The sequence below is a fragment of the Lepidochelys kempii genome, chromosome 15 (assembly GCF_965140265.1).
Source record: "Lepidochelys kempii isolate rLepKem1 chromosome 15, rLepKem1.hap2, whole genome shotgun sequence".
Classification (NCBI taxonomy): Eukaryota; Metazoa; Chordata; order Testudines; family Cheloniidae; genus Lepidochelys; species Lepidochelys kempii.
In genome coordinates, this window is record NC_133270.1 from 3,253,357 (window position 1) to 3,270,969 (window position 17,613).

The 17,613-nt window shown below is 55.3% G+C and overlaps 2 protein-coding genes across 2 annotated transcripts in view; both read left to right on the plus strand.

The window, feature by feature from the left end:
- OSBP2 (oxysterol binding protein 2) overlaps positions 1 to 4,865 on the plus strand; it is a 372,195-nt gene extending 367,330 nt beyond the window's left edge. Inside the window, exon 14 of the mRNA XM_073313236.1 lies at positions 602 to 4,865. Coding sequence (XP_073169337.1) covers positions 602 to 744 — 143 coding nt within the window. The 3' untranslated portion in view covers positions 745 to 4,865. The remainder of the gene's footprint in view (positions 1 to 601) is intronic.
- Positions 4,866 to 11,853: 6,988 nt separating this feature from the next.
- The window catches only part of LOC140898859 (uncharacterized), an 80,389-nt gene continuing 74,629 nt past the window's right edge, over positions 11,854 to 17,613 (plus strand). The window contains exons 1-2 of the mRNA XM_073313381.1: positions 11,854 to 11,931; positions 15,633 to 15,713. Of these exons, the coding sequence (XP_073169482.1) occupies positions 15,644 to 15,713 (70 nt within the window). The 5' untranslated portion in view covers positions 11,854 to 11,931; positions 15,633 to 15,643. The remainder of the gene's footprint in view (positions 11,932 to 15,632; positions 15,714 to 17,613) is intronic.

The following is a 17,613-nucleotide window of genomic DNA, read 5'->3' on the forward strand; positions in this document are numbered from 1 at the left end:
CCATCTCTAGACACCTTTGAGGGGTTTAATGGACTCAGCTGAGGGCTGGGACTCAGGTGCCCAGCGTGGGTTCTGTTTCAGACTTGCTGGGTGACTGTGGGCAAATCCTTTCTCCGCTGTGCCAGCTGGCCCACCTATAAAGTAGGGACAGTGCTGCTTCCCACCCCCTCCAGCCCCTGGTAAAGAGATCTGAGGTTCTAGGACCAGATGTGCTGTGTCATTATTGATGTGGCAGAGAAACCCGCCTTCAGCTGCAGTCACACCCATCTCCTCTCCTGAGCTGACTGGGCACAGCCTCTGAGCCTTCCAGCTCTGACACTCCGCCAGGCGTCTCTTTGGGAGCCAGCCACAGCACATGGAAGTTTACCAGCTCCCCTGGAAGGCCTAGGCTCATGAATTCATAGGGTTGGCTGGTCCTTCCAAGTAGCAGGAGTTTCGATAGCAGTGGGTGACCCATGCATGGCTTGTTGGGCTGATTCTGATCCCTATGTTGCTGTTCACTGCATTGTGCTGACAGCACGGCGGGGATGCCAGCAGAGCAGCCTGGCTTCCCTACGAGACGTGCAACCAACCCTCGTGCTGTGCTCTCCGCTCTCGACAGGCAAAGACTATGAAGGCTACATCCCGCTGTGGTTTGAGAGAAAGGTGGATCCCCTGACAGGGGAGCTGATCTGTGTTTACAAAGGTGGATACTGGGAAGCCAAGGAGAAACAGGACTGGGATCTGTGCCCTGATATCTTCTGAGCTGCTCCTCCCATGCCAGGCTGGCAGCCCACAGGAGAGGAGGAAGAGGAGCACCTGGGACGCATCGGGCAGCATCCTGCTGTTTATGTCACAGCGCACAGAAACACACACAGAGTAAATAAATACAGAAATTTAAAAGAAAATAAATCAAAACAGGGATTCCAAACCTATTTTTTTATGCACTAATAAAATAGCGTTCAGTGTTTTTTTTAACGGTGACAGTTTTTTAGCTACTAATTAGGAACAAGGACACATTGATTTGGTTCATTTTTAGCCTAGCATATTTATTGCTGTCCGAAGTTGCTGCCTATATTTTTTTGAAGCCTCAGCTTTGTTAACTGAGACGTCGACTTCCAAAGAGGCACGCATTGCGGGGAGACGATGCACAGCCCTTGGAGCTCTTCCTTCTGACTTTTCCCCCGTTTGCCTATGGACTTAATTTTTAAAAAATCTGCTTGTGGTTCAGGTTCCTTTTTAAAGGCACAAGCAACTCTCAGCTCCCAGTCGTCGCCGAAGCTCTAGGGAGAAGACGACTTTTCTAGAGACGGTAGATTAGGTGCTTATTCCTAGGTTCTCCCCATAGTTCCCAGCAGTGCCCCATGCTCCCGTAGCTATGAATTAGGTTATTTCTGAAGCTCTTTAGGTGACTTTTAGGGGGATTGTTTGAGTGGATTTTTTCCAATCTGCAATATTTAGTTGATATTTTTTAGAACCGTCTCTAACAAGATGCTTTTTGGATCATGTTCATTTTAGTTTTTCCTTTCAACTGTGTCTTACTGGGAAACCGTTCCTTACAGAAAGCAGAAAAGAGGTGATCTGTCTAGGGAGACTTTTTAAAGCTGCCCTCAGTCAGAGTAGAGTCAGTCTTCGTGGACTAGAGCCAAGACCCTTACTCAGCAGTTCATAGATGCCACCAGTGCTCGTCGGGATCCGTAGCCCACCCAAGCCCAGCTCCTCGAGGCCCCTTCCCCCTCCATGTCTCTCAGTACTAATTAATGTTCCCAGCTCTCTTTCCAGGCAGGGTTTGGGCTCTGAGCTGCCCTTTGGCGACCAGGCAAAAAGGTTGAGGCATGGATGGTTACTGTCGTATCGCAGTCAGTGTCAGTCCCCCTAACGGACAGTTGGAGGTGCAGAGAACAGTGACACTCGTTTAGGCAAGGCAGTAGTAAGGTTCATGGCGAGCTTGGTGTGAGAGCCCGGAAGTGTAGTCGGAGGCTCTTGAACAAGCAGATGGCTCCCCTACCCTTTTCCTTTCCCCCATTCCCTTGGCTTCCTTCCACTTCCACCCCATCCTCCTGCTATCTCCTTGGCGATCTTTCTCTTGTGCCCACCCCCAATCTGGTGTCCTCTCCTTAGGCTCTACTCCCCTCCCCCAGCCTGGGCCACTGACTTCAGTGTGCAGGGTGGGTTGGGGAGCAGAGCATGGGGGGCTCAGCAGAGGAGTAGGAGGAGAGACGTAGTTATCTGGCAGGATGCCCCAGCTCCAGCACAGGGACCCCTGAGTGAGGCTGGCTCTGTGTTATGACTGGCTGCGAGTCGCTCTAGCTCAGTCACATGTGACTCGTGGATCCCAGTTCCCACTCCCCTGATGCACAGATGGGCCAGATCCAAGATCCCCAAACGCAGCTGGAGGGATGCAGGATTCCAGCATGGCTCCCGTGACTATAATGGGTTGCTCCAGAGCCTAGCTCTGAGCACTAACCCCCAAACACCATTAAATCACCCTGCAGTCCAAGGGGAGAGATGCCCCAGGAGCTCTGCTCACAGACACACACACCCCCACCCCCCGCCGCTGGGCCCTGGGCGGTGTCCCACCTCTGGCAGGACTGAGCCTACTTGCTGAGCTCTGTCACAGGTGCACGGGAAAAGCCAAGAGACTTTTGGGCAGAAGGGGGTGAGGGCAGCCTGTTCCTGCACTGCAGAGGGTGCTTGGGGCTCGCATCAGCTGCTGGAAATGGGGCACAACATTGTAATGGCCCAGTAGAAAGCTGAGTGCACTGTGGGCCACTGGCCCCACTCTGCCCTAGGGCCCTCCCTTGGTCCCCTGCAGGAAGGTGGCAGGCAATGGTTTGCTTTCAGTGCTGTGTGCAGGCACCAGTCCTGGACTGTCACTGGCTGCTCCAGCTCAGCCCGTGCTGCAGGGCTCATTTAGATCCATGCACTACTGCAGACACTCCCCCCACCCCCCACCGCAGGGCTGGACGAGCAGCAGGCTACCCTAGACCAGGGCCCGTTCCCTACACCGTTGCTGCTGAGTGGCAGATAGCAACCCCTCTCCTCCTCACGTCCCTTCCTGATGCTAAAAAGCCCTCGCTGCTGGAGTTTCACGCAGTGACCAAAGTATCCCTCCCTGGGCAGTGGGTGGCCCTGAACCCAACAGACTTTGGCACATGGACTCGCTCCCTTCCAGTCCCCTGGCTCTGGACCACCCCACATTGAAACATTAGAACAGTAGGGCAATCCCCTTCCATGGGGCTCCTGCTGTTGCCATTATTAGGAATGTCCCATCACTGAACATCCACTGAGCCCGCGCAGCAAACATTACAGCAAACGTCGGGCCACACTCACCTCTTGGGCTGTGATGCCAGTGGAAGTAGTGTCTGTCTTGAAACAACTCTGCTCCTAGATCTCCTGCTTTCTGTACCTCCCTTTCCAAGTGGCCCCCTGTTGCGTGGGGCCAGAGGCCCGTGCACTTCTGCTGCTTCCTCCCCACCGGAGCAGTCTCCTTGCTGGGATACGGAGTGCTCCGGAGATGCCCGGAAAGGATGAGCAAGCCTTCCAGGTGATAAATGAGCAGCAAGAGAAGGCGACTCACTCACACATCCTGCTCTGGTGTATACACGTCTGGTAACTGAACTGCAGGGTGTCCCGCAAGAGCTCTGTCTGCGCTGGCATTTGGGAATGGGAGTGCGGATCTGCACACTGATGAGCCCTGCCGAGCATCCTGGGCTTGAGAGGGAGCTACGTGTGAGCTTTCAGGAGGGCTAGAGGCAGGGTTCTGCCTTGTCTTCTGCTCTGGCTTTCCACCATGTCACACCAACCACTCTGCTCGTGTGGGTCAAAGGCCATGCTGGGACAGCTGGGGCCAGCCCACACCCGTGGGGGAAGAAAAGTAGCAATAATGAACTTCAAGGCACTGGTAACTGAAAACCCAGACTGCACAAGGGGCTCGTATGCAATCAGGTTCCGAAGACCATCAGTCTCCAGGTCAGCCCTCTCATCCAGCGCCCACGGACTATGATTTACAACACATGAATGTCTACAGTATATATACAACTTGTACAATGTAACATTAGTGAGTGTCTATCAGTGTGGTAACAGCTGATTTCCGCGTATCCTTTAATCTTTTATTTGCTTCTAATTTATATATAAATATATATAAAATTATTTTGCTTAAATTTATATGGTACATAATAGATGAAAAATAATGAAGACAGATACGGCTGTCTGAGGTTTTGTAGTACAACCTGTATGGTACATTTCAGCGTATCTTTCAGGTAGGCTTGTTCTAAAATGAGCAGGGAGAGAGAGGTTTAAGGTAATTGCTTAATTAGCTAAGTAACAATTGCTCCAAAGCCGAATGCTTTCACATTCAAAAGGTGTTAATTAGAAAAGATCATTCCCTTTTAGAAAACAAGGCATTTCAGCTTTCCAAGGCCTGGTCTACACTACAGAGCTAGGTCGAGATAAGGCAGCTTACATTAACCTAACTCTAAGCGACTCCACTAAAAGGTAGCTCCCACCCATGTAACTCGCCCACGACACCGACTTAATAACTCCACCGCTGTGAGAGGCGTAGCGCTTAGGACAATGGAGTTAGGTCGATGCAGTGTCCGTGGAGACATCGACTGTTACCATGGGCGGCGAGTTCTATGGGCCCGTGGTGCCCAGGCACCACCGGCCCAGCTCCAGCACTGGTCTCTCCCTCGGGCCTGCCTACTGCCCCCGTGTCCCCCAGACCATTTCAAACAGCCCGGGGCCCCCACTCACCGCCGGCAGCACAGCGGAGCTGAGCAGCTTCCTGCCTGCTTGCTCCACGTGGCTGCCGGCCCCACCCTGTGGCTCCTTGGCGGGGTGGGTCTGTGTCCTGCCCCAAGCACCCCTGTGGCCAATAGGAAGCTGCAGGGGCAGTGCCTGGGGGTAGCAGCGCACGGAGACCTCCCGGCCCGCTCTGCCTAGGAGCCCCAGGTAAGCACCGCGCCCCCCCTTACCGCCTCCTGCACCCCCACCCCTTTCCCACACACACCCCCCCTCTGGCCCCCAGACTCCCTCCCAGAGCCTGTACCCCAGCCCTCCGCACTCCCTCCCAGAGCCTGCACCCCTCACCCCATCCTACACCCTCACCCCTTGCCCCAGCCCAGAGCCTACACCCAAACTCCATCCCAGATCCTGCAACCCTCACCTCGTCCTGCATCCCTGCCCCAGCCCAGAGCCTGCACCCAGCACCCAAACTCTATCCCAGAGCCTGCACCTCAGACCCCCTTCTCTCACCCAAACTCCCTCCCAGAGCCTGCACCCCCACCCCTTTCCCACACACACACCCCCTCTGGCCCCCAAACTCCCTCCCAGAGCCTGTACCCCAGCCCTCCGCACTCCCTCCCAGAGCCTGCACCCAAACTCTATCCCAGAGCCTGCACCTCAGACCCCCTTCTCTCACCCAAACTCCCTCCCAGAGCCTGCACCCCCACCCCTTTCCCACACACACACCCCCTCTGGCCCCCAAACTCCCTCCCAGAGCCTGTACCCCAGCCCTCCGCACTCCCTCCCAGAGCCTGCACCCCCTTGTACACCCTCACCCCCTGCCGCAGCCCAGAGCCTACACCCAGCACACAAACTCCATCCCAGAGCCTGCACCTCAGACCCTCCTCTCCCACCCAAACTCCCTCCCAGAGCCCAACCTCTCACCCATCCTGCACCCCAATCCCCTGTCCCAGCCCAGGGTCTGCGCCCCAGACCTCCTCCCCCCACCCACACTCCCTCCCAGAGCCTTAGGTAGGTGGGGGGTGGAGTTGGGGGGCGGGCTCTGGGCATTCTGGGCACCACCAAAATTTCTACAAACCTGCTGCCCCTGACTGTTTCTGCCTGTCGGAAGCCATCCCCCAATGCCCCACACTGACAGTGAAATCAGTGCAAGCGCTTCTGGTGAGGACGCGCACCACCGACAGGAGCGTAGTGTGGATGTGCAAAAGGGATTTAATTACTGCAGTGGCTGTATGTCGACGTAACTTAGGTCGACTTAATTTTGTAGTGTAAACTTGCCCCACAAGAAGGCTGTCAGTATTCCAGCTAGTTGCCATGTTCGAAACTCAATGCTGTGTTCTCCTCTTCTCTACTTGAGCAGACTGGCCCTCGGGTCCCACGGTCAGCCAGTGCAGGCTGGCTGTGTGGGTTGCCGGGGACCCAATAAAGCAGGGGAATCTCTCCCTTTTTTGAACTGCTGGGTTGATAACACTGAGCCGCTTGGATCCAGCCTGCCGGGCGACTATTGCATATTCCATCATGGAGGCATTTAGACCCTAACTCCTTTTGAGACAGACTTTACGTAACTGTGGGAGCACAGAAGGTTCTCTGCTCCAAAGCTCTTCAGTCATGCCTTTCTTTGTTTGATTTATAACAACATTACATTGGGGGGGCGGTCCCACTCAAGTTCTGATTCAGGTTCATAAAAGGGAGTCTAAATACAGCTCTTTAAAATGCCTTATTTTTCCTTGCGTATTTTGTCCCAACAAGTGTTAGCCCAGAGCTTGGAACAATAAGAGATTCCTACATCTGCTGTCACTAAAACAGGACCTGTGTGCTGTTGCAGCTAACCAAAGTGCAGAGTGAAATTAAGTGTTGGCACCTAAATGCCCAGCTTTGCTGGTCTCTGGGGCAGCAATTAGTCCTTGCTGATCTACCTTCAGTAAATGCATTTGTGTAGAAGCCTCATACCCAGACACTACAGAATAGCAGAGCTAAAGAGGGGAATATTGGGAATACACCCCGAAACACCCAGTCATTTTTAGGACAGCTAATTTTAAAAGCAAACTACTTCTCTGACACAGTTCCTTTAGTGACAACACTTAATCTGAGCACTGTCCTGGTCTTTCTGTTTTCCCACCAGAGGATTTTAATGTCATTCTACTGTAAATGCTGTTGAGTGTAATTCTTTGGAACAATATATTGTGTGATCCCTCTTCTCCTACACAGGAATAAAACTTGGATTCAGGAGTTTTAAAATGCATCATGCTGAAGTGTCCTCACTTACTCCACTGGGCTGCCCCTGGGGCTCGGGAAATGCTCTGTGCGAAGCTGGAGGCATGGGGGGCAGTGGGCACCGCAGGGCAGTGGCAGCTGGGTGGGTTGGAGATGCTCTTCTATGGGGGGCTCTGGGTGCTTTCTGTGGGGATTGGGAGCTGATAAGAGTTCGAGGAGCATGTCACTGGGGTAGCCAGGGGCGTTGGGTCCCCAGGTTTCTTTTTCAAGATGGGGGGTGTCTCAGCCATTGAAGGGATGTGCTGGGAGGTGGCACAGAGGTAGCAAGCCCCAGTTTAGCTCCACTGGCATGTATGTGGCACCAGCCCTGGCAGAAGGTTCCCTTGTGCTAATTCACCCAGGTCTTTCAGGGTAACTGGCTCCTTTTCCCCTTACGCTGCACAATGACCACATGTCGGGTTCAAGGAGCTTTGGGAACCATTTGCTAAGTAGCAGGCTGCCTGTGCCCTCTGAATCCTGTCCTTGTTCCCATCATTTGCCCTGTCCTTCCTCCCCGGGTCCTCCTTAAGTCATGGTGAATGGGAAGTGGAGGGAAGCCCAGGCACTGGTGAGTGAGAGGGGCAGCAGGGCCAGGCAAAGGCCACTGGGAGTCAGGTGGGGCCAGGTGATGGCAAACAGGGGGAAAGGGGGTCAGTGAGACAGTCTTCCTGGTTGCTGCCAGTGTTATGGAAGTGTTTGAGAGCCCCCTGATCTAGAGGGTGATCCAGCCACTGTCGGGGAGAGCTGCAGGACTTTGCTGAATGGTGCCAAGGTGTAGCTGGCCTGGGAGATCTCAGTAGGGATGGGACCTCACGAAGGAAAAGGCCACAGCCCTGCAGGGACCAGCTCTGAGCAACTTGGGCTGAACAGGTGCCTAGGACACCAGCCCAGCCTGTAGCCCTTCTGCAGTGCGCCACCTGCCCCCATTACAGGGCCTGAGACCCAAGAGGAGGATTTCCCAGCCATCCAGTTACTCCACCCTCTCTAGCAGCAAGGGCAGGGCGCCTGGTGGCTAAGGCTCTTGCCTGACATTATAGATTTGTCTCCCCCTTGCAGGCAGATAGCTCTGCTCTCTGCCCCCACCCCTATCTCTCTCAGGAGCCCTCCTGGTGCCCTGTACCTCACCCTGGACACCTGGCATCTCAGAGTCCTGCCATTGCACAACCTCACGAACTTGGCAGCTTGAGGCTGAGCCTCTGAGCGGTTTCCTTAGCCTCTTAGGTCCCCAGTCCTAAGAGCTGCTACCTCTGTGCAGTTGGCAAGGTCAGGTCCCATCTGATGCCTGCGCCAGCCAGGGTCCTGCTTGGGCAGAGAGATGGGATTGGCCTCTCCCGCAGCACATGTGCTTTCTCTTCCACCTTGCAGGGTCCCACAGTCACAACTGCGATCAGAGTCTATGGGGCCTTTGCCATACGGGCTCCTCCCTGGATGTCTGGCTCTGCAACCCGTGCTAAGAGACACATTAACACTGTTTTGAAGGTGTTTGCAGGGCCACTGGCCCTTTATTTACTACCTGCCTCTGCCCCCACCACCTCTTTGTGTACTAGAGGATCCTTGACTCCGGTGGGGATACGTTTGGTTTGTTTGAATTCAACCTGGGGTTTCTTGAATGAGACATTGAATGTTAATCAGATTTTGTTAGTACATCCCCCCTAGTGCTTTTTAAATTTCACCATTGGTACATTAAGAAGTTCCTGCTTGTATTACATTATTTGTAGCATTGGCCAACACATAATTAATAGTGCTATAACCAGAAGCCAGAGTTTAAAGTATAAGCTCAGATAAAATGCTGATAGACATGGCATGAGAAGACAAGACAATCCAACGAGACTGCACCTTCAGACTTAACTGCATTTCCTGCCTGAGAAACTGCCAGCTCTCTGAACTCCTTTCTCCCTTAGATTTTCTTCCTATAGGACCTTACTTACCACTTCTCAGAGTTGGTGAAAGTCAGCTTTTTTGAAGTCCATTTGTCCTTATTCTGCTGCTCTCACTCCGTCCTTTCCTTGGAATCATGAAATCTCTCATTTCCTGATCACATGCACTTAAATTGTCTTCCACCTTCAGATTTACAACCAATTCCTCCCTGTTGGTCAGAGTCAGGTCTAAAATAGCTGTCCCCCTCATTACTTCCTCCACTTTCTGAAACAAAAAGTGATCCTCAGTACATTCCAAGGGCTTACTGGAAATTTTGTGTTTTGCCATATTACTTTTTCAACAGATGTCTGGGTAGTTCAAGACCCGCATCACTACCAGGTCTTGTGTTTTGGATATTTGTTCTAGAATGACTCATCCATCTCCCCTTCCTGATGTGGTGGTCTATAGTAGACTCCCCTTATACCACCCTATTTTCTCCCTTGTATGTGTACCCAGAGACTTTCAGCTGGTCTGCCTCTCACCTGCTCTGGATCTCAGAAGACATGTATATATTCTTGATATATAATGCAACTCCTCCTCCCTTTTTTCCCAGCCTGTCCTTCCTGAACAAGCTATAGCTCTCTATATCAGTATTCCTACATTAAATTTATCCAGTCAAGCCTCTGTGATGCCAATTAAGTCATAATTTAGCTTATGGACTAATGCTTCCAGTTCTTCCTTATTTATTCCATATACTCCTTGCATTTGTGCATAAACATCTAAGATGTTGAACTGATTTCCCCACTGATTTCCCACTTGTTCCTCCGATGACCCTATTCTAATTTTCCATGTCCGACTCCTCCCACACCCAGCATCTAGCCCTCTGTTAAGGTCACCTTTTTATGTTTACCTTTGGGCTTTAGTCACATGCCCCCCTTGAACCTAGTTTAAAACCCTCCTCACTAGGTTGGTGAAAATGCTCCTCCCTGTCTTGGTCAGGTGGGTGGTCCTTCCTTACTCATCAGACCTACTCACTGTGTGTATCAGAGTCAGATCTGCTGACCGGAGTGACAAAAATATTTTCCCTACGGTTTACTCCTTTTAGCAGAGCCCAGGGCTGGGAAAGAAGGAGACGAATTCTGCTATGGCTCGTGCAGCAGCCACCGGACTATTAACTAAGCACAGATCACAGTAATGTTATTGCAGCTGCTGATGTCCAAACCAGAACAAGCCCAGTGTGACTCTCTGACCACAAGGTTGTTTCTCAGGAAAAGTCTTTTTCCTCGTGAAACGAGGTTATTTGAGCCAGTCAGTGAAGCCGCAGAACTGCGCAGCGATCACATCCCATTTCCAACAGGATTTGTTTCAGGGAAATTCCATGGCCTGTTATACAGGAGGCCAAGTCCTTTCTGACCTTGGAGTCTTGGCCATTTTGCAGTTGCATCTGACTCACAGATCCACCAATGTGGTGCTCTCGCACAGCTCTGGAGCAGTCCCCGGGAGGGTCCCCTTCAGTGTGTCAACCCCCTTAGGGGCACACTCTCGCCCCTTGGCTTCATCGCCTCCTGGGACCCAACTTTGGAGCCTTCAGCACCCCTGCTTCACGCCGTGAGCTCCCCTCAGCAAATCCATCTGGATTGGACACCTGGGGGAGACTTCACTCCCAGAAGGAACCATGCACTCCCAACTTCCTTAATCTGGAGTGACTCTCAGACAGTGTTGTACAAACATAAGGGTTTATTAGAAGTCTAGAACACAGCATAGAATGTCCTTAGTTAATAGAGAATGGAAAGTTACAGCAAAGTATATCTGGACCCTCTCTGACCCCCCTCTTGAATCCCAGTCCAGAAAATTCTCTCCCTCTTCTAGCAGCCCAACACTTAACAAACCCACCTGATCCCTCCTTTGTCCTTGTTCCAGGATAAACCTCTTCACCTAGCCCTCCCCATTAGCCTTTTTTTCTCCAGCTGGTCACACCCAGCTGGCTTCCTGTGGAGGAGTCACCCTCCATGGTCATTAGACTCGGTACCAAACATCTGGCCAATTGGAGTGGCCACATTGTCTTTTTTGAGCTCTCCATGGCATGGGCTCCAGGCCCCAGTCAGCCAGGTGTCAGTCACGCCTGTATCTCTGGGTCACTGCGAAGAGTAAACAATCTTTTCCCACCACCTAGTTAACCAGGCACCACACAGGGGAAACCAAATCGCACACAAGATTCGTACAAAACATTACAAAAATTTCCCACAGTCACAGATGTTACAGCACTGGCAGAGTTTCCCAAATGCCCAAGGAACAGCGCATACCAAGACAGACAATGCCTATTTTTAAAACCTCCACTCTGGTTAAGGTTTGTGCCTTGGGCCTGTTGGGTACCTTTGGACCCTGGTGTTGGTGGCTGGTTAGATTTGTAAGCTCCTTGGTCCAGGGACTTCATTTTCCTGTGTGTGGAGTTCAGGGCTGAGCTCGGGGCAGCAGGCCCTGAACAAACATGGGCTAGGCCCCTCCCGGGGGGGTTGATTCTTCCTCACTGATGCTGGGTCTATTCCCTGGGCCCTGAGGCAGGAACTGCAGGGGCTGGTGACCCGGCTTTACTCTGTTTTCTATGCAGGGCAGGATCCTACCCCATGGGCCTTGGGGCTCCCTGCAGAGCCCGACAGTCGGTGCCATGGGCCGGACTGGTCCCCGCGCGACGGCCCTGTCCTGGGGGCTGGCGTGGGGTGGGGGTGGCTTGGAAAAGAGAGGAGCCCCCGTAGGGGAGGGTCCGCAGTGCCCCGGCGGCCAGGCTGGGGAGGCGCGCGGGGCTCCGGGCGGGGATGGGGGCGGGGCGGGGCCCGGCCGGCGCCCGGGGCTCCCGGTTTGGGACGCTCCAGCCGCCGCTCCCGGCCCACGGGGCTTCCCGCCGCCTCTTGTAAGTGTCCGCCTCGCGCCGTCGCTAGGCAGCGGCTACACGTGCCCGCCAATGAGAGCGCGGAGGGGCCGCCGCGTTCCACGGTTGCTGCGCGACCCCGGCCGGGGCGCTCCAGAGTCGCTGCGGAGCGGCCGGCCGGTCCCGCCCCGCCGAGCCGTTTGCCCCGGAGCCAGGCCCCTCCCCGGCAGGTGAGTCAGACCCTCCCCCGCTGCAGGGGCTGGATCGGGGGCATCTGGGGCAGGAGCCCGAGCGGGGCCCCCCGCCCGCCCGCACTCCTGGGGGGTGCGCCGCCCTCCCGGGACCCGGAGCCCCTGGGAGCACCCGACCCTGGCACCCGGACCAGGCCCCCTTGGAACATCTCCCCCGCGCTCCGCGATCTCTGAGCTTCTGTCCTGGGCCGGACCCCCTGGGAGCACCCGACCCCGGGACCCGGAGCCCCTGGGAGCACCCGACCCTGGCACCCGGACCAGGCCCCCTTGGAACATCTCCCCCCCGCTCCGCGATCTCTGAGCTTCTGTCCTGGGCCGGACCCCCTGGGAGCACCCGACCCCGGGACCCGGAGACCCTGCCCTGGACCAGGCTCCCTTGGAACATCTCGCCCCCGCTCCGCGATCTCTGAGCTTCTGTCCTGGGCCGGACTCCCTGGGAGCACCAGACCCCGGGACCCGGAGCCCCTGGGAGCACCCGACCCTGGCACCCGGACCAGGCCCCCTTGGAACATCTCCCCCCCGCTCCGCGATCTCTGAGCTTCTGTCCTGGGCCGGACCCCCTGGGAGCACCCGACCCCGGGACCCGGAGACCCTGCCCTGGACCAGGCTCCCTTGGAACATCTCGCCCCCGCTCCGCGATCTCTGAGCTTCTGTCCTGGGCCGGACCCCCTGGGAGCACCCGACCCCGGGACCCGGAGCCCCTGGGAGCACCCGACCCTGGCACCCGGACCAGGCCCCCTTGGAACATCTCCCCCGCGCTCCGCGATCTCTGAGCTTCTGTCCTGGGCCGGACCCCCTGGGAGCACCCGACCCCGGGACCCGGAGACCCTGCCCTGGACCAGGCTCCCTTGGAACATCTCCCCCGCGCTCCGCGATCTCTGAGCTTCTGTCCTGGGCCGGACCCCCTGGGAGCACCCGACCCCGGGACCCGGAGCCCCTGGGAGCACCCGACCCTGGCACCCGGACCAGGCCCCCTTGGAACATCTCCCCCGCGCTCCGCGATCTCTGAGCTTCTGTCCTGGGCCGGACCCCCTGGGAGCACCCGACCCCGGGACCCGGAGACCCTGCCCTGGACCAGGCCCCCTTGGAACATCTCGCCCCCGCTCCGCGATCTCTGAGCTTCTGTCCTGGGCCGGACCCCCTGGGAGCACCCGACCCCGGGACCCGGAGACCCTGCCCTGGACCAGGCTCCCTTGGAACATCTCGTCCCCGCCCCGTGATCTCTGAGCTTCTGTCCTGGGCCGGACCCCCTGGGAGCATCCACTGTCCTGGGACCTGGGGCCTTGACTGGGCCCCTCAGCTGGGTGCACTCACCCTGGGGAGCCTGGCACCCACATAAGAGTCTGCTGCCCCAGGTGAGATGGGGAGGGGACTGGTCCCAGTATGCAATGCTCCCTTGTTAGCCAAATGACCTTCATTAGCGAGGGCAGCATGAACCTCTGGGCCTCTCTCTAGGGGCCCACTTCTCCCCTGCCAGCCCCCAGCCTGGTGACCCCTCTGCCTGTGTGCAGAAGGGGTGTAACACGCCACTAAATTACACCCCCCTCCCCAACATGCTGAGACACCCACTGAGCACTCTCTTTGCTCTAGGGTAGATGGCACACTGGCTCTCATTCCGTCCCTCTTTCACCACCCGTCCCTGCAGGACGCAGACACCACTTACAGCCACACGAGTGTTCCCAGGTACCTGCTGAGGTGCTGGGGTGGCTCTGGGTTGGGCAAAGCTTGGGTCCCCTGGTTCCATTACTCCCACGGAGGGTTGTGGGTACCACACCACTCCTGCATGCATGTGGTTGGCTGCTGCCCATGATGCCTGCATGCAGATCTGCCTCTGGAATGCTCCTCCATCCCATGCCCAGTGTTTGTGAGGAAAGTATGGGCACTTGGGTTGAGTCTCTTTCAGCGTGCTCACCAGGGGCAGGAGCTCTCACATCGGCCTAGTTCTTAGCAGTTGCAGGATCCCAGCCATATTGCTGGCCAATTGGCCACTCAAGGGTGAATTAGCTTTTAAAGCTGAAGCAGCGCAGGAAACGTGGATTCTCCCTGTGGGAGCAGAAGCAATGGGATAGATGTCTGAACACCTTACGTCAGGAGCAGGGGCTGCCAAGCATAGTCCACAAACAGATCTTTGGTTGTCCTCTCTCGCACATCCTTGGCCTTTTGAGCAGGACTGGGAACTGCTGCGTACGGAGATCTTCAAATGCATTTGCTTTGGAACTGGCCCCTGGGCCAGCCTCTCCCCACGGCTCCTCAGTTAGAACTTGGTGTGTGTGCTGAAGCTGGAATGGTAAAATCCCTCCTCCAGCACTGCATGTTTCTCAAATCCAGCCAAGTGATGAGTTCTGTCACCCTGCTGCCTCCCGCTCCTTGGTATCTCTGCACAGGGGCCTGTTCGGGCAGCATGCCAGAGACACACTATCACCAGGTTCTGCTCCCCTCAACCCTGGGCCACGGTGCCACTGCTGAGTTAGCACCTAGCTCCAGGGACGCTTGAGTCTGGTCGAAGCCTCTGCCATGCTGAGATGCTGGATGAGCTACACTGTCAGGCAGGGCAGGTCTGGGCAGATCTCCCTGCCCAGCCACGTGTGCTCTGGACATACTGATGCTGAGAAGTCTGTTGGCGTTCAGTGAGCGGGAACAGTCTGGGCTGGCGGGGTGGGGGAGAAGCTGGCACTGCGTGTGGAGGCCTCGTTCCCTGCCTAGCAGACAGGTTGGCTGCAGTGTGACCAACTTTCAGGATTTTATCCCCAGTTTCACAATAAGTGTGTTTTCCTTAAAGCCCCAGCTCCTGGAGTCAGGTGATGATGTGAAAATTTCATCTTTAATTTAAAGACGTCAATTTCTTGCCTTTCTGATGTCAGAGAAAAACCTGAAAATGGCCCTAAAAGGCAAATAAAGCACACCATGACTGTTGTAAATCAACATCATAATTTGGGGGGCCGCTACCGGAGCCTCTCCATTAGCTGTTAGTAGTGTCGGGAGCTGTGACACACAAGCGAACAGTTCTGAGACCATCCAGCAGAGGGCAGCGCTGCACAGTCCTAGTCCAGTTTGCTATGACCTGTATGTTCAAAAGAGACATTGATTTTTGGGGCCCAGTATGAGCCACCCCCCAGAGGCATGAGTTCCAGGAAGTGCTGAGCCTGCGCTCAGTGAAACTCCACCCCCCTTTGAGGTGTCTGCAGTTGGGCCCCCAGTCACTGGTTCCTCTTGAGAACTTAAGCCTACATTTGAATGATTTCCTCTGACGCTGCCACATGCTGCCTGTGACCCTTTTCTGGCACCTGTGCCTCCTCCGGTCTTGGGAAAGAGGCAGCTGGAATGTCCTAGGTTGTAGCTGGGCGAGCGGAGCCAATCGCAGCCGTATCCATACAGACAGTCGTGGCTGTCACAGGCACTGAACTCAGGAGCTTCTGACCAAACACACGCATCTAACACAGGAGGTCAGGAGAACTTCTGCAGGTGGGAGTTAGCAGCAGGCTGGCATGTGCCCTCGGTGGCCAATAGAGGGTGACACGCCCACGTGCACAAAGTCCGGTCACTGCAGAGCGTCAGCCTGCCCTCAGCAGTGGCAGGAGTAAGCCATGTGAGCTGCCGCAGGAAGGTCCCCCAAGAGCCACTTGCCCCAGGGCAGCACGGAGGGGAATTGACCCACTTGCTGCTGCGCTTTTGTGTTCCAGGGCCAGGCAGCATGACCGACATGGAGCTGGAAGAGGGCGGAGCCACCCTGGAGCTCGAGGATGAGAATGGCACCAAATCCGGTAAGGGCATGGCCTGCGGGTGGGGATTTACACCTCCCTTGTGCCAGCACAGAGCTCCCACACACCCGGTAGTTGCCGGCCAGGGGCGCTGCCGTGACCAATGGCCTTGCGGGGTGCGGGGGGGGTGCCCGGGGCGTGGACATTTCCAGCTGCAGTTAACTCTGTTTCCTTAAGCGAATTGGGGGATGGTGGAAGGTGCCAGTGTGCAGCCCCAGGGCCTGAAACCCACAGCCCAGCTCAGACACTGCTGAGCGAGCTACCCTCCCAGAGCACCCAGCTGAGAGCAGAGCGCAGCAGGCATATGGCCATGTGCCACAACGATGAGGGGCAGCCGGGGGCACAAAGAAAGGGGTGGGGTTTGGGGTTCATTTGATTGTATTACAGTCAACATCACAAACACATCTCACCTGTCTGCACACACACACACACACACAGAGATATGAACACACATACCCAGAGCTCACCCGCCAGTGCGTGGGCACACGCGCAGAGCTCAATCTCCAAAGGCACAGAAACACAGGGCTAAAATTATACACCTGCAAACACCTGTCTGCAAGTCCCCACCCCCAGGTCTCCCCAAGGGGTTTCACAGGAGGTCACGGCATTTCGGTGGTGACTCCTTACAACATGCCACCCACTGCTGCGTCTCTTTGGCTGCTGTAGTGGGGCAGAGGAGCTGACAGTCTCCGTATCAGCCTGTGAGCAGAGACAGCAAGAAGGCATCTCAGAGCTGAAGCCGCAGGGTACATTGCAGCTCCCATGTCCCAAAGCAATGGCAGGCTGGTGCACAGGGTGGGAGGGAAGGGTGTGTACACACCCACACCCACACCCACAGTCTGGGGCACTGGCGGGAGAGCAGGGTGACTCCTGCCCATTGGCTCAGCACAGCCTTGGGTGTGTTCCACCTGACACCGTATGTCTGAGCTTTAGCCATCAGCCCTCACGCTGCTCTGGGAAGGGGAGCGAAAGCTCTTGTCATCCCCAGGCCCCAGGAGAGGAAGCAGTGGCTATGCAGTGACAGAACTGGGAGTAGAACCCAGGAGTCCTGCTGCTTTTCTCATGCCTTATCACCACAGACCTGTGCATCTCTGCTTCTCCATGGGTTGGTGTGATCCCACCAAATCGCAGCAGAGGGCAACACCCTTCCCAGCAACTTACCGCTGACCTGAGACAGAGAGAGGGAAGCCCAGGGCGGCCTGGTTTCGTGGGCACCGAGGAAAGAATGTGGTGGAAGGGAAGGTCTGTCAGGTTCTGCATATAGTCAGAAATGTTCAAATCTCAAATTAGATTAGATTTCTCTTAGATTTGCTTTCCTAAAACACCAGTTGTGTTGCTCCTAGCCTGATTCTACAGGCACATGTACACACACGCACACAAACACGAACACACATGCGCAGGAAGATGCAGATACACGCTGATCTCTGGTTTGCACTTCTCAGGTTATTAGGAAAGCCTGCCCAAGGAGCTGGAAATGTGGAAGCATCTTGTCAGGGTTCCCTCCCCACTCTGACCTCTGGGGGACAGATGTGGGGACCCACATGAAAGACCCCCTAAGCTTATTTCTACCAGGTTAGGTTAAAAAATTCCCCAAAACACAAATCTCTATTTGTCCTTGGACTGAGGTATGCTGCCACCACCAAGTGATTTAGACAAAGAATCAGGGAAAGGACCACTTGGAGTTCCTATTCCCACAAAATATCCCCCCAAGCCTACACCCCCTTTCCTGGGGAGGCTTGAAAAATAAACAAGGTGAGCACAAACCAGACTCTTGGGTTTGTAGGACACTAAAAACCCAATCAGATTCTTAAAAAACAGAACTTTATTATAAAGGGGGAAAAAAGTAAAAGAATCACCTCTGTAAAATCAGGATGGAAGGTAATTTTACAGGACAATCAGATTC